Raw genomic sequence first — 16020 nt, forward strand, 5'->3', positions numbered from 1 at the left:
ATTTTTATTTCTAGTCTGACGCGACACGGGCGCGTTTCGTAAAACTTATTACATTTTCAAAGACTTCACAAATACACAACTGATTAGAACGTATCTCTGATTTTATATCTACATTTGAGTGAGGTGGGAAGGGTGATGTGGCATTAACACAAGACAGAACAGGAGGGGATATTAATAGGGTATTAAAAGTATCAACACAAGACAGAACAGAAACAATGGGTATTGAATAGAAGTGTTTGTAGAAAGCCTATTGGTCCATATTTCTTGATGCTTCTATATTGGAGCGGAGTCTTGAGGTGGGTAGAATATAGTTGTGCAATAATTGGCTGTTGATTGCTGGTAATCAACAGCCAATTATTGCACAACTATATTCTACCCACCTCAAGACTCCGCTCCAATATAGAAGCATCAAGAAATATGGACCAATAGGCTTTCTACAAACACTTCTATTCAATACCCATTGTTTCTGTTCTGTCTTGTGTTGATACTTTTAATACCCTATTAATATCCCCTCCTGTTCTGTCTTGTGTTAATGCCACATCACCCTTCCCACCTCACTCAAATGTAGATATAAAATCAGAGATACGTTCTAATCAGTTGTGTATTTGTGAAGTCTTTGAAAATGTAATAAGTTTTACGAAACGCGCCCGTGTCGCGTCAGACTAGAAATAAAAATGAATTTTGGAGAAGTGATTTTTGATTTACCTCCAACAGTGAAGCGTAATGTACGAAAGATTGAGAAAATTCGTGTTAGAATTATTAATCTTACTTTTTCGGTCATATTTAATAATATATATATACTATATATATATATATATATATATATATATATATATATATATATATATATATATATATATATATATATATATATATATATATGCTAGTTAGCATTGTAAATGTATGGCCACGTCTGTGGTAAAAAATAATAATAATACAAAAACTGCTGCATAATTCAACTCTTCGCTCGAGATACGTGTGTGTGTGTGTACTTACCTAGTTGTGCTTGCGGGGGTTGAGTTCTGGCTCTTTGGTCCCGCCTCTCAACCGTCAATCAACAGGTGTACAGATTCCTGAGCCTATCGGGCTCTATCATATCTACACTTGAAACTGTGTATGGAGTCAGCCTCCACCACATCACTGCCTAATGCATTCCATTTGTCAACCACTCTGACACTAAAAAAGTTCTTTCTAATATCTCTGTGGCTCATTTGGGCACTCAGTTTCCACCTGTGTCCCCTTGTGCGTGTTCCCCTTGTGTGTGTGTGTGTGTGTGTGTGTGTGTGTGTGTGTGTGTGTGTGTGTGTGTGTGTGTGTGTGTGTGTGTGTGTGTGTGTAAATCTTTATCACTGAGAGAGAGGGACGTGTTGCCACCGTCGCTCAATATTTCATCTCAATGTAATTTCTGTATGATGCACCCCATACTCATCCCGCGGGCGGTGGTGGAAAGGGTTACAGAGGCACATAATGGGTTCAGGAACCCATTATGTTTCTCTGCAAGAATGTAACTGTAATATTTCCCCATAGTTCGTTTAGTTAAGCAAGTGATAATCTTTTGAAGTTTTAACACAATCGTTAATGTTACATACACATGTTCATATATATATATATATATATATATATATATATATATATATATATATATATATATATATATATATATATATATATATATATATATATATATATATATATATATATATATATATAATGTAATATAGATATATAATATGACAGTGTTAGACCACGGAGGAAGAACTGAAACAGGAATTTCCATAAGTATATAGTGTGTGTGTTTTAGTGGCAGCCGATGGACCAATATGGCATTATGATCCTTTCTTTATCAAATTTTTACCTCTTAGTTTTATTACAAATCTCGCAAGGCTCCACCAAGAGGGACACACAGGTTACTTGTCAACTGAGATGTGTATATGGTTGATGTGCTGTCACTTAAGACTTGGTATCGTCTCTTAAAACAAATATTCCAACCAAAGCCTCCGAAAGCATGGCTTAGGCTGCATATACAACTACATACCTGTGTTTGGTCGACGCTTCTGCGGTGTCGGGAGGAATCCTGGATGTGGCGGCCACTGCTGCAGCTGCTGCTCCTGGAGTTGTGTTCCTCTCTGCAGCCGCGGTGAACTGTCAGGCTCCCGCGTGGGAGCCTTCCTTGCCACTTCTGGTAGCTGGGGGCGGTGGGGGAGGACGAGGGAGGTACGTCATTGCCTCTACGAACTACTCTTTGTTTCCGCTCCGTTTTTCTTTGGCGAAGGTGTATTGCTTCGACCATTGATAGGCTGTGGCATACCTCCCTCCCTCCTACCGCTCTCTCTCTCTCTCTCTCTCTCTCTCTCTCTCTCTCTCTCTCTCTCTCTCTCTCTCTCTCCTCTCTCTCTCTCTCTCTCTCTCTCTCTCTCTCTCTCTCTCTCTCTCATTAGGGCTGTCAAATGAAGTACCTAGTGATGCTGCAAGCAAGAGCTGTTATCCTACCTCAGCTCATCTGAAGCCTGCTTCTAGAGACTCGTTTATTTTACGTGAATATACTTTGAAACTATCTCATAGGGAACAATCATATTGTAACTATCATATTAGGAACCTGTTGAAATTGCAAGAAAGATCTGTAATCCTACCTCAGCTCAGTTGAAATTTGCTCCTAGAGATCCATTGTTTTCATGACCCTATTATATGCATCATTAAGAGCAAACTTTATTCATTGAGTAATAATCATATAAGGAACAGGACGAGCCTGTAGCCAACTGTGTGCCAGAGCCTTCATGTGATAAGTTGATCTGATCTCCCGTGTATCAGCCTTTTGAGCGAAGAAGTTCTAGATGCGAGTCAACCTAGGAATGAATAATCGCTAATAAAGTGATATTCTTAAGAAAGGCAATTCCAGCATAAGACAGTTGAAGGTTGAGAGCCTAGTATTACGGGTGCCAACTACTGGTTGTCCACGAAGTTGGGTTAGGTGAAGAACTTTGAGAATGTTGGCCTTGTACATAACAGTCCGCCAACGTCACGACAGTTTTCTTTGTAGCTCTTCTGAGTTCTTTCAGATTGAAAGGTTGGTCTAGTTCGTCAGGTAAGGCTAAAGCATCATCTATTTTTGTCCATCTTGCTGCTTGAAGTCTTTGTTGGTGAGTCAGAGTTGCTTGAGGAAGTTGAGTGGAACTGGCTCTTGAAGCAAATAGATTTGCTAACCTTTCTGCTTCAATGATGATTAGAAAAGCTTCGATTAGATTAGATTAGATTACTACAATGATTAGAAAAGCCGTTGAAGAATGGGACTCACTAGTGAACATTCTGCATCTACATCCGTCACCAAGATAATGATATTAAAACAAGACCAAAACCAGTGCACTCAAAAAAACAGAAGCGAAAAAGAAACAGAGAAAAAGGAGGAAACCCCACCTCCATTTAAAACTTTGACCCAAATATCAGAGTAGCAAGGTTATCGCGAATAACCGAACTCAATTACGGGCTCACCATAGCCCGCGCTACATGGACACTTTGTTCTGAGTAGTTAAATCTAAAACAACAACAACATACACGGCTCTCCACTTTGTCCAAAAGTCTGATAAGTGATGGAGGGCAGACGATCCAGACGAGGGGTGCATACCCCTGATCAGAGCGAAGATTTTGCAGCCCCTGCTGTCAAGAAGGCGTGAGATGCACCTTAGGGCAGTAAGTTTCTTAACTACCATTTAGGCTATGTTAAACATGTGGCTCTTCATTGACCTAGAAGAGCCGAACTTCATTCACAAAATGTCAGTTTCATCTGTGAACTCTAGGCTTTGCCGCCCATTTGCAAACCTGTCAGATTAACATTGTACGGTCTAGTTATCGCCATCTCCTGTGTTTTCTCAGCCTCAAATGTGACCTGTCATCTTCTACCCCCAGGTAGAAGTCGCTGAAAGTTGTAATTGATGAGACTTAATTCTGCTAGAATTTACCTACTTAAAATTATCTGTTAGATTAAGGACCTGCCCGAAACTCTGCGCGTACTAGTGATTTTACAAGATTGTAAATACTATGCTATGTATTCTCACCAACCTAATGTACCTTCTTGTATATAAATAAATCAATAAATAAATAAATTTGCAGCAGTTGGCATTTCTGTATGTATGTAAAGGTTTGAGTGCAGTCATCAGCATAGGCTTGAGCTTCAGGAATGAGATGAAGTAAATCACTGAAATAGACTTTCCTCAGCATAGAGAACGTTACCCTGTGCAACGCTGGCATCAGTTGAGTGGCTTTCGGATCCTGCTCCATTGAAGACAACTCTAATAGTACATTCTTGAAGATAAGGCTTTACTAGCTCTAAGATGGAGCCTGAGATGCCTAATGCTTCAAGTTTTACTACCAATCCATAGTGCTTTGAGGGTACCCGATCAAAGGTACCTGCTGTGTCTAGAGCAGCAATACAGTTGTTGTTGGACTCTCTCTCCCTCTCTCTCTCCCTCTCTCTCTCTCTCTCTCTCTCTCTCTCTCTCTCTCTCTCTCTCTCTCTCTCTCTCTCTCTCTCTCTCTCTCTCTCTCTCTCTCTCTCTCTCTTTCTCTCTCTCTCTCTCTCTCTCTCTCTCTCTCTCTCTCTCTCCCCATCCCCGACGACCCAAGGTGCCCAAGCGTTCTGCACCACGAAGTGAGACTAACAACAGCCGGAATTAACTCCCGTGACGACCTCCATCACGTATCAAATTGCTGGGTTTTATCTAATTACTATAGTTAGATGAATCCGCATATATTTGGCATATATGGATTCGTGTCAAGATCTGGCAAGGAGAAGGAGGAGGAGGGAGAGACGGTAGGTCTGCATTCCTGCCTCTCTCTTCTTCTCCTTGCCCAAATATACCTCCCCCAAAGTCCTCCTTCCTATCCCTTGTTCCCTGCTTCCTAGTCTCCCTCTCTCTCCCCTCTTCCCCTCTTCCCACTTTGCATACTGACCTTCCTCACCGATCTTTGTCTTGATCTCTGAGAGCACCAGCAGTCAACCGCTGAGGTAAGTGAGGAGCCTCAGACCAGCACTGACTTAGCCTGAGGAGTCTAGCCCACACACTTCAGCCTCTCCTCTGAGACGAGACGGTGACCTCGTGTGACCCCTGCACCAAGAGGAGGGGTCACGCGAGGAGTGGGACCAAGAGGAGGGGTCACACGAGGGGTGGGACCAAGAGGAGGGGTCACGCGAGGAGTGGGACCAAGAGGAGGGGTCACACGAGGGGTGGGACCAAGAGGAGGGGTCACACGAGGGGTGGCACCAAGAGGAGGGGTCACACGAGGGGTGGGACCAAGAGGAGGGGTCACGCGAGGAGTGGGACCAAGAGGACGGGTCACACGAGGGGTGGGACCAAGAGGAGGGGTCACACGAGGGGTGGGACCAAGAGAAGGGGTCACGCGAGGAGTGGGACCAAGAGGAGGGGTCACACGAGGGGTGGGACCAAGAGAAGGGGTCACACGAGGGGTGGCACCAAGAGGAGGGGTCACACGAGGGGTGGCACCAAGAGGAGGGGTCACACGAGGGGTGGGACCAAGAGGAGGGGTCACACGAGGGGTGGGACCAAGAGGAGGGGTCACACGAGGGGTGGGACCAAGAGGAGGGGTCACGCGAGGGGTGGGACCAAGAGGAGGGGTCACGCGAGGAGTGGGACCAAGAGGAGGGGTCACACGAGGGGTGGGACCAAGAGGAGGGGTCACACGAGGGGTGGGACCAAGAGGAGGGGTCACACGAGGGGTGGCACCAAGAGGAGGGGTCACACGAGGGGTGGCACCAAGAGGAGGGGTCACACGAGGGGTGGGACCAAGAGGAGGGGTCACACGAGGGGTGGCACCAAGAGGAGGGGTCACACGAGGAGTGGGACCAAGAGAAGGGGTCACACGAGGGGTGGCACCAAGAGGAGCGTAACAAACAATACATATAAAAGTATACAAGCCCCAAAAAACCGCAGCCGCCAGGTGAGCGTGTGACGCCAGCCGTGACGCCAGCGAGGGCGTCGGCGCCCAGTCACGGGGGACGCCAGGCGATTAATCTGTTGGCTAATGACAGTGCGAGGGATCACTTGAAAATGAGACGTGAAACTCCTTCCGGTAGGATCACGCTCCTCCCACGGCAAATTATTTTTTTATTCTTTTTGCTTTATTAATTGTATTACATTGTGTTACAGTTTACTGAAAACACACATATATAACCATCTGTGTTCGAAGACCTCATCCAGCTCTTCGGAGGTGGGGTGCGTGCCCAAGATACAGCAAGCATTTCCTCTCTGGATCGCGACACTGAGGCGCTGGAACAGGAAACTGGCCGCTTGTGAGTCTCTAGTTTGCCTAATAAGTTCCTCGCCCACCTCCTTTAGGCACTTAAGTGCACATTTACCCCCAGGCGCCCAGAGTCTCAGAGCCTATCGGCACGAACCTGTAACAACGTTCTAGGTTTCTGTACTTATTAGTTTTCTGGGTCTCCCTGAAGGTGGTTGCCCCACCTCCCTAAGGTGTACTGTAAGGTAGATAAGTATCAGCCAATGTAGACACACACGTGTAGTCCCACACGACCTGTCTACCTTCCCTCCATGGCTGCAGGGTGACTCCATCTGGATGTTTGTGACTGAAAAGTCACAAACTAAGTCTAAGTCCTAAGTCTCTCCAAGGAGCTACAGGTTTGCACAACTGAGGTTCCCTTTGTGCTGGACCCCCATCTGTAGCCAAACTTCTCTTGATGATGTCATTGACTGCTTCGTGGATGCCAATCAAACCAATACTTAGGTCCCGATGATCCAGACGGGTGGCCAAGGCGGAATTGGAGACAGCCAACAGGAAGTCCCCGGCATGGGGAGCTTGCACAACTAGAAGACGCGCTTTGTCCTTCCCAGAAGCTGCCTCCAGCAATGCTGTGGTAATGTTCTCCACTATGGGGCTATCTGAGATTTGGCCTGTTTGCAGTCGTTTGGAAAAGTTGGTCGAGGATGTGAGTTGACAAGATTGTCCCACTGACCGGCTTCTTCTGCAAATTTAGAATTATAAATTCCAATGGAGTCGCTTAGGTATTCTGGTAGTATTTCATTCGCTATTCACTGGTAGCACTGGTCGAGGATAAGAAATATATATATGTATATATGTGTATGTGTATGTATATATATATATATATATATATATATATATATATATATATATATATATATATATATATATATATATATATATATATATATATTGTACCAGTATCGTAAATACTGGTTTGGAAACAGAGCTGTTGATGTATCTACGAGAAAATGTTATTGCAATGGGTTGGGATTGAACTCCTGTCTCTGGGTTCTCCCAGACACATACACACACACACACACACACACACACACACACACACACACACACACACACACACACACACACACACACACACACACACCAGCATATACCTTCCAGTACGTGTAGTAGATCAGGTCGAGTCACTCCCGAGCCCATCATGGTGCAGTAGGTATTGCATGTGGCTGAGGTGTCTAGACACTGGGAGTTCAAATTACAATCCCAACCAACTACCATAATATTTTTCACATGGTGAAGCCCATGTTTCTGACCTTCGAAGAAGGTTCAGTTGTCACCACCATCATATACCCGCCAAACACACACCGAAACTACGACGTTGATACAACGTTCGAACAAGTTTTAACACCTCCTAACCAGTTATAACAACCAATATAGCAAGTTGTAACAACGTTCTAATACGTCATAAACACGTTAAGCCAAGATGTGACAACTTTATTACAAGTTGTAACAAGCTGAAAATAGAGACAGTTTCGGTTTGTGTTTCCAGGGTATTAGGTCCGTTCTACGTCCATTGTAGGTGAAATATATATATGAAATTGGACGGATATAAATAACTGCCTCGTATGAGCCAATAAACCTTTCTGTAGTCCTTTATTTTTTTATTTTTACGCGTTTGAGATATATTGCTTTTTCCATTTTTTTTATTTGTGTTTTATGTATTTTTTAATACTCAGGTTAAATCTCGTAAGAGGAAGTGAAGGTTTAAAATCCAGACGAATTTACTCAATATTTTTATTGCATCCAAAATACATTTTTAGATTCTAATTGTACATGGAAAATGTGAACTATGCACTCTTGTATGATAATATAAACCAGACACTTTATTAAAGTAAATTCAGAGTGAATACTCTCAGAAGGACACCAGTATGGACTAAAATGTCCAAATTTTAACATTTTAGAAGTGGAAATATAACCGTTGAAAAAATTTTAACATTTTAGAAGTGGAAATATAACCGTTGAAAAACTGTACGCTTTCCAGAACCAATGACCATCAGCACCGGTCCAGGGACCAGGTACAGTCACGGATATCGTAAGGCAAAAGCATACATTTTAGACGCTTGTTATCTGGTCACAACTGGCCGTGGCAGATACAGTCTTCGTACAATAAAGAAGAAACAGACGAAGTTATATACCCGGCAATCACTAGGCTCCAGTCTAAGTTAACTGATGCCTCTTGCGTCTACTTTATTATCTTTGGTTTATCTTTGCTGATTGTGTGTGTGTTTGTATTTGCTATTTGTGCCTGCAGGATTGAGCTGTTAGCTCTTGGTCCCCGCCTTTCTAGCCGCCCGTTGTCTTTACTGACTCACGACCTATTTTTTCTCTGCCATAACTATTACATATATTTCTCTAATACATACAAGCACACATTCGCAGGATGCAGCCCGTAGCATTTGTCTAACTCCCTGGTACCTGTTAACTGCTAGGTGAACAGGGCCATCAGGTGAAATTAACTCTGCCTCGTTCGGGAATCGAACCAGGGCCCTTAGGACTACGAACCCAGAGCCCTGTCCACTCAGCTGCTAGGACCTGTGTGTGTGTGTTCACGTAATGATTCAATAAATTATTCAGTAAATGATTAAATAAATAAATAAATAATATATATAAGACAAAAGCCCAGCGGACACAGGTGCACTGGTGGCCAAGGAACAACTCAACCAGCATATGTGTCAGGACAAGATGTTCCTTCAACCTCTATTCATCACAGGTGATATGCCATGCCTCTTGTCTCGAACACAGTGGCAATGTTTCGCAACTAAAAAAGTTGACCTTGGCAATATTTCTAGTTGGGAAACACCTTTTTTGAGAATAATCGCAGAAATTTCTCAGAGGCGTTCTGGAATCAGGACCACAGAACTGAGCTTCCAGGAGTTTGAAAACTGCCGAAGTTGTGTCGAGACGTCCAGGAAGTAGCTCGTTGTAGTGAACCTTTGTGAAGGTGGCATGCTTAGCTGTAGGCATCCATTAGTCTCCTGAGACTGATGGATGCCTACTACTATGCTTAGCTGAAACGCCTGGAGGGACGTTAGAACTCCAGGTGTCCCTGTATGGAGCTATAGCTCTAGAAGGAGACTTTCCAATGAGCTATAGCCCTTCAGGTAGTCCTTCAAGTGTCTCCAAGGAGCTACAGATTGCAGTGAGAGAGGGTAGGACAGGTGTAAGGGGCGCCCAGCACCATCGTCTGAATGACATCATCCATCAGCTGACCTGATCCTGCCACGCCCATCAGGTTGCTCATAGACGCCCTGCAAGAGAAACCAAAAGGAGATAAATATATAATCAGAATATATCATTATTGTAATGAAGTGAAAATCTGCAGACCTTAACAAGACAGGTTGGCGTCCCTAGACACTCACATCAGAAGAGCCATGCTGGAGTCCCTTCCAGTCAGCCTCTCTGCTGTGCTGTTGGCCATTACGTCACACAGGTGGTAGTGGACGCAGGCGGTCTCGTTGCTGTGCTTGTACACCCTCCACAGGTGGTTGAGGTGGTCGGCGACGTCGTCTTCCTCGAGGTCCTCCTCCAGCAGGTCGTCGCCCACCACGGGATCAGAGGACCACACGTTGCCTCTCAAGGAGTCCGGCAAGTTGAACTCCTCTTCTCCAGTCACGTTGAAGCTTTGGGCGTGTCGTTTCATGCGCTGGACGCTGGAGTCCCACGGCAGGACCTTGTCGGGCATGTCCGACAGCCACAGGGACAACGACCCGTCGCCGATGTCCCGCCGGCCTCTGCGAGTGCCACGGATAAGGCGGAAGAGCAGGAATCCCAGAAGTGCCCCAATGGCCACGGAGCTCAACACTACAGACGGGTCGATCATCATTCCGCTGCTGGGTTGGCTGTGGCCTCCGCCACCATATCCACCGCCACCACCGCCATATCCACCGCCACCACCGCCATATCCTCCGCCACCACCGCCATATCCACCGCCACCACCGCCATATCCTCCACCACCGCCGCCATACCCGCCGCCGCCACCAGAGCCGCCATAGCCGCCTCCGCTGCTCTGGCCGCCGCCTCCATACCCGCCGTCTCTGGCCAGGTCACGAACTGAATCATCCTGAATTGCCTTCGGCTGGAAGTCGTATCCGTTGAATTTGTACTCCTTGGTGGCCTTCTGGAGCTCCTCCCTCCTGACCCTCCCGCCGGGACCCGCGTCCTCCCCGCCCGAGGACTTGTGACTCCTCAGCAGCGACGAGTAGAAGTTGTACAGATCAGTGTTGTTGAAGGATATGAAGGCGATGTACTGGTCCGCCAGGTCGTCGGAGAAAGAGTCGTCGAAGTAGGCGGTTATGAAACGGGACATCGCGCTTATGGTGTAGCCGAAGTTCTTGCTCCTGAAGTAGTCCAGGACGCCGCTCAGGCCGTTCTCTCTGGTGAAGTTGTAGAAGCTGTCGAAGCTTTTCAGGGGCCCGAGATACGGGTTGATCTCCTCTGCGATGAACTCTGCGAAGTCCCTGTCAAGCTTTTTGGCCAAGAAGTTGATGAGGTTGAGGTCGTCTCCGAGGTTGACGACGCGGTCGATAATCCTTACCGGCATAAGTTGCATGAAGGATGGGAGGGCGTTTTCCTCTTCCATGTAGGATAGGACCCGCTGCCACGTGGACTTAACCAGCATCCATACACCGGATGGACTCATGTCCTCGTTCCCACCGTCCTTGAAGCCTCCTACAGCAGTCGTCGGCAGCAGAGACGGCAATTCCCCGAGCTCCTCCTCCAAAGCACTCTTCACCACATCCAAAAACTGGTGGTTAATGTTGGTCCATTCCGAGGCTAAATGGTCAGACTCTCCCTCATCGTCGCCCTCATGGCCGTCCTTGATGCTGTTACCGAAGGACTTGGGGGAAACATCTCCAAGCTTATTCATCCCTTCTAAGATTTTCATCACAGGCTTCAAGAAGTCTTCGTGAAGCCCGAGGCTATCGGAGATGAGATCTTTGAAGCCCGCGGCACCACCTATCTGCTGAAGAAGCATCGGCATAACCAGTGAGCCGACATTACCAACGGCGTCTCCAGGTCCTCCAACACCGAGGACGCTCTTCATCACTGCCAGCACCGACTGGCGCGCTGTGTCGATTGGACTCGACGTACCGATGGGGTCTTCGTTCGTCCTGAAGGTCTTGGCCTCTGACGACGCCAGCAGGAGGCCGAAGGCGAAGAGTAGCGAGGTAAGCATGGTTAACCAAGGTGTGTGTTGTGGTCCTCCCGAAAGCTCTGGAAGGATACAGTCGACATGTATACTTAGAACTTGTGATATTATTACATAACTATTGATGCTTAAATTATAATTTAAGTGTGTGTGTTTTTGTGCATTATAAACAACTAATAATTTGCCAGTGACATCCATCAAACTTCAGTGATGTCAAGTTTACCATCTTGCACAACAAAAACTATTACATTTTAGAGAAGCAGAATCATATGAAAAAAGAACAGACCCTCACAAAAGAAAATAATTCGGGTAACCCATATACTGAGGGTTGAGAGGCGAAACTCAAGATTAGAAGCACAAGCAAGCGATGAGTCACAATAACGTGGCTAAAGTAAGTTGACCAGACCACACACAAGAAGGTGAAGGGACGACGACGTTTCGGACCGTCCTGGACCATTCTCAAGTCGATTGTCATTAGAAGCACAAGCCCAACTAGGCGCGTATTGACTGTCATACACGCATCACCCGTCACAAAAATGCTGACATAAGCCACAGACTAATGGCAAAAACGTCAACACGGCTTACGCAGGCGCACGTAACTGCACAAGAAACTTCTGATATAAGTTTTTGGTTGCCTGGACACGGCTGAATGCCATCCTCGTAATGATTATGACCGCAAGCACCAGAGATAACTCAGTTCGGTAAGTGTTGTTTTGGTTTGTGGTTATTACAGCCACTTAGTGATGACTAAGGGGGCTCTCTCTCTCTCTCTCTCTCTCTCTCTCTCTCTCTCTCTCTCTCTCTCTCTCTCTCTCTCTCTCTCTCTCTCTCTCTCTCTCTCTCTCTCTCTCTCTCTCTCTCTCGCTCTCTCTCTCTCGCTCTCTCTCTCTCTCTCTCTCTCTCTCTCTCTCTCTCTCTCTCTCTCTTTCTCTTTCTCTCTCTCTCTCTCTCTCTCTCTCTCTCTCTCTCTCTCTCTCGCTCGTACATTGTCACTAAATATTTTTACAGAATATTATTGACCCAACTGTGAGAGCAAAATACAAATATATAATAATGTTATAACTCTAACAGAATTAATTACATTAAATTAAATATAAAATTACATTAAATAATAAACAAAATTAAACATAAAAAGACGTCAACAAAATTAAATAATATAAAATATTCTATGTGAATTAAATATAAAATAAATTAAAACAATATTTTAAACATCAGTATAAAGTATTAAACTTAATATTTAAAACCACTTACTCTAATGCAAACAGTAATAACAATATTGCATTAAGTCCCTAACTGTAATATAATAATAGAAATAATAATAATTATAATTATAGATCTCAGCAAAATAAGTTAATATTAACTAGAATAAAGGGTAGAATGGCGAAACAGTATTAGATTAAATTTAATTAAATTTATGTTAGAAATTTTAAAGTGACGTTTATGCACACCACAAAAAAATCTGTTCCTCTTCTGTCCTTCCTCTCCTGTCCTTCTTTCTCTCATGTTCTTCTGTCACTCCTATCCTTTTTCCTCTCCTGTCTATCCATTTCCCTTTCCGTTTGCATACACGGAGTCAGTACAAATTACAACGGAACTCAATGGATTATGGAGAAATTACACGAGTCGATGGAAGACTAAGAGACGGGGCACAGGAGCTGAAGCTCAACCCGCGTAAGTCATTACTTACACTTGGTTAAAGCGACATGAAAAAAAAAAGAGGTTTGCTTGTCTACCTCAGACGTGGCCACACAGTTACAATGCTAACCAGCATGTAGACATTTTCTTCTGTCCTCCATGGACAGGGTGAGAGATTTGTTAAACATATAGTTCAGGGATTTATTGAACAATCAACCACAGAAGGTGATTGTATAGTGCTATAAAAATGCTAAGCTTACCTACGTACGTAAATACATAGATACACAGATTTACGTATGTCCTACATGCGAGGCTACTGACGCTGGCTGGACACACACAGACACTAGGCGTTGTTTGCATCGCTTATATTATTTGACCACTGTTTAACAGAAGGGGGGGGGGGAAGAACGTTGCTACGATTCATCAAGGATTTACGCCGCCGGTTACGACATCTGTACATCTTTTTCTCAATCATGGCGGCTTTGATGTGATTTACATTTATTAAAGAGTTTATTAGCTTCGAAGCGCTACGTGGTTGTTTATAACAGTAATGACTTTGGAATGGGAAGGTTCCAAGTTCGTAAAGTGTATAATGTAAACAAAGCCGCCATGATTGAGGGGAGATGTACAGGTTTTGTAAGTATTTGCGTAAATGCTTCATGAATCCTGGCCAAAAAATTAATTTCAGTTCCTGGATTCTGTCCAAAAACAAAAAAAATTAAGGAGTAACTAACCTATTTGTAGATTACGATGAGAGAGAGAGACAGTGGGTGAGGTGAAGCGAGGCACTGATGCCACAGTGCCCACCGTGGCACTCCCGACGTGGACGAGCTGGCCTCCTCCGTGTTGCCTTGCTCTCCAGAGTGCGTGTGTGTGTGTGTGTGTGCGAGTGTTGCCTCCCCGCCGTGTCTGTGCCTCAGGAAGTCACGGAGCAGACTGACTGCCAGCCTCCACCCGCACCACCACTACTGTCTCGGTGGGACGAGGCCGCTTTGCCGTCACTAACCCGCTCTGCGACCCTGGATGGGGATGACAGGGGGGAACGGGAGGCTGTTCATCGCCTGCCCCATTTCGGACGGGGGGGGGGGAGGTTGGAACGGGGGGGGGGGACGTTTTGATGCGGCTGTGAACTCGACGAGAGATCTCGGAGTGGCTGTCATCTCCCTCGGGTCATTGCGTCTTTCGTGTCATTTTGACTGCTGGGAAGTTAGCAATAGGAGGCCAGGGTGACGGAGGGCTCCAGAGATGCCTGTGCTTCTTTGATAAATTATAATACTTCAATATAATATAAATTATATAATGAATGGACGAGTAATATTTCATTATTTGATACCTAAGGCATTTTACATAATATATATATTATGTATATATGTTATATATATAGTTTGGAGATGCAACATTGCGTTACAGTTGCTTGCTTGATTGATGAAGATTAAGCCACCCAAGACGGGGCATGGGCATGAATACCCAATAAAGTTGCTTGCTGATTGTGTGTGTGTGTGTGTCTGAGTTTCCTGACCCAGATATTTCTCCCTTGCACCCGCCCCAGCGTGTAATGCGTATCTGCTCGAGGAAACAGAAGAGTCGAGATATTCTGTCGAATTTTTCGACCTAATTGTGCATCTGGAGGAAAGAGGAGGCGCACGTGTGGCAGCAAAATTGAACACGATCATTCACACATACCACGTACATGTGGAAATTGAAGGAAATTAGCGGGCCATTTGTGCGTCGCCATAATTTTATCTGCTGAAGCTCCTGACAGCTGGCAGGACGCGGAGCGCTACGCGAACGTGGAGAGAGAATACCAAGGAGGCGACAACCCCGCTCCTGTGCCAGGTAAGTCCACTACGGGCTCACCATAGCCCGTGCTACTTGCCCCGCTCCTGTGCCAGGTAAGTCCACTACGGGCTCACCATAGCCCGTGCTACTTGCCCCGCTCCTGTGCCAGGTAAGTTAGGGGGCTCACCATAGCCCGTGCTACTTGGAACTTGTTCTGAGTAGCTGAATCTATAACAACAACAACAACCATGTTGCATTCCTTGTAATACATGATAAGCTAATCGGGGATGATTAGTCCGGTTGTGTTGATGGGTCAATAAGCCTTCTGAAATTTCACGTATTTTGTTCCTACGTATTCACCTAGTTGTCCTTGCGGGGGTTGAGCTCTGGCTCTTTCGACCCGCCTCTCAATCAACTTTTTTTTTCACACACACATCCCCAGGATGTGTGTGTGTTAGACAGCCCGTAACGGCTGTCTAACTCCCAGGTACCTATTTATTGCTAGGTAAAATAAACTAGGTTTCTTACTGCTAGGGTGAAAGAAACTGCCCATTTGTTTCCGCCGTAACTGGGGATCGATCCCAGGCCATAGGATTACGAATCCCAAGCGCTGTTCACTCAGCTACCAGGCCCCAGCTCAGAGTGTATGCCCTTCGCTGCTACAGTTCGGAAAAGTAGCCGTTACTTCGCGAGTTGCAGGTAGCCAAAAAGTTTCTCACGAGTAACGACTGTAAACTAATATTTTCCGGAGTTTTCACATTTCCGAAGTTAAACTGATTTGTCGAGAGTTACAAGAAAATTCCCGGAGAAAATATTGTGGCAATAGGATAAAACCCACATATTTGGACCTCCCAGGTTACACGGGTTCGAACCCATTCTATGGCCTTAATATTTTCACATGGACACATCACATTTTTTCATATTTCATGAGTGTGACATTTTTTGACTCTCTTAGACGGAGCTGTTCGCGCGTTCTGATTGGTTTATTGACATATGCTGACAACGCCATTACATTTTCTGTTATATCTTCTTTGGTGGAATTTGTCAAGGGCCAGCAATTATATTAGTGCTTGTGGAGCCTGGAACTACATATTGCGCTAACTAGCGTTGTTGTAATGTGTGTGTGTGTACTCACCTAGTTGTGCTTG

The 16020-nt window shown here is 45.2% G+C and overlaps 1 protein-coding gene across 1 annotated transcript; it reads right to left on the bottom strand.

Moving 5' to 3' along the window:
* Positions 1-8090: 8090 nt before the first annotated feature.
* Positions 8091-14003, bottom strand: LOC123771807 (uncharacterized). Its single transcript, XM_069313496.1, has 3 exons — positions 13828-14003; positions 9669-11523; positions 8091-9557 (listed from the first exon to the last, which is right to left on the bottom strand). Exons 2-3 carry the CDS (start codon positions 11483-11485, stop codon positions 9437-9439), a joined length of 1938 nt encoding a protein of 645 aa, XP_069169597.1. The 5' UTR covers positions 11486-11523; positions 13828-14003; the 3' UTR covers positions 8091-9436.
* Between the last annotated feature and the right edge of the window lie 2017 nt (positions 14004-16020).

This window comes from Procambarus clarkii, chromosome 75 (assembly GCF_040958095.1).
Source record: "Procambarus clarkii isolate CNS0578487 chromosome 75, FALCON_Pclarkii_2.0, whole genome shotgun sequence".
NCBI classification, from domain to species: domain Eukaryota; kingdom Metazoa; phylum Arthropoda; class Malacostraca; order Decapoda; family Cambaridae; genus Procambarus; species Procambarus clarkii.

Coding starts and splice junctions, on each gene's coding strand:
- LOC123771807 (XM_069313496.1), bottom strand. CDS start 11,485: ATGCTTACCTCGCTACTCTTCGCCTTCGGCCTCCTGCTGGCGTCGTCA. Junction 9,558..9,668: donor TCCAGCATGGCTCTTCTGAT/GTGAGTGTCTAG, acceptor TTTCTCTTGCAG/GGCGTCTATGAGCAACCTGA.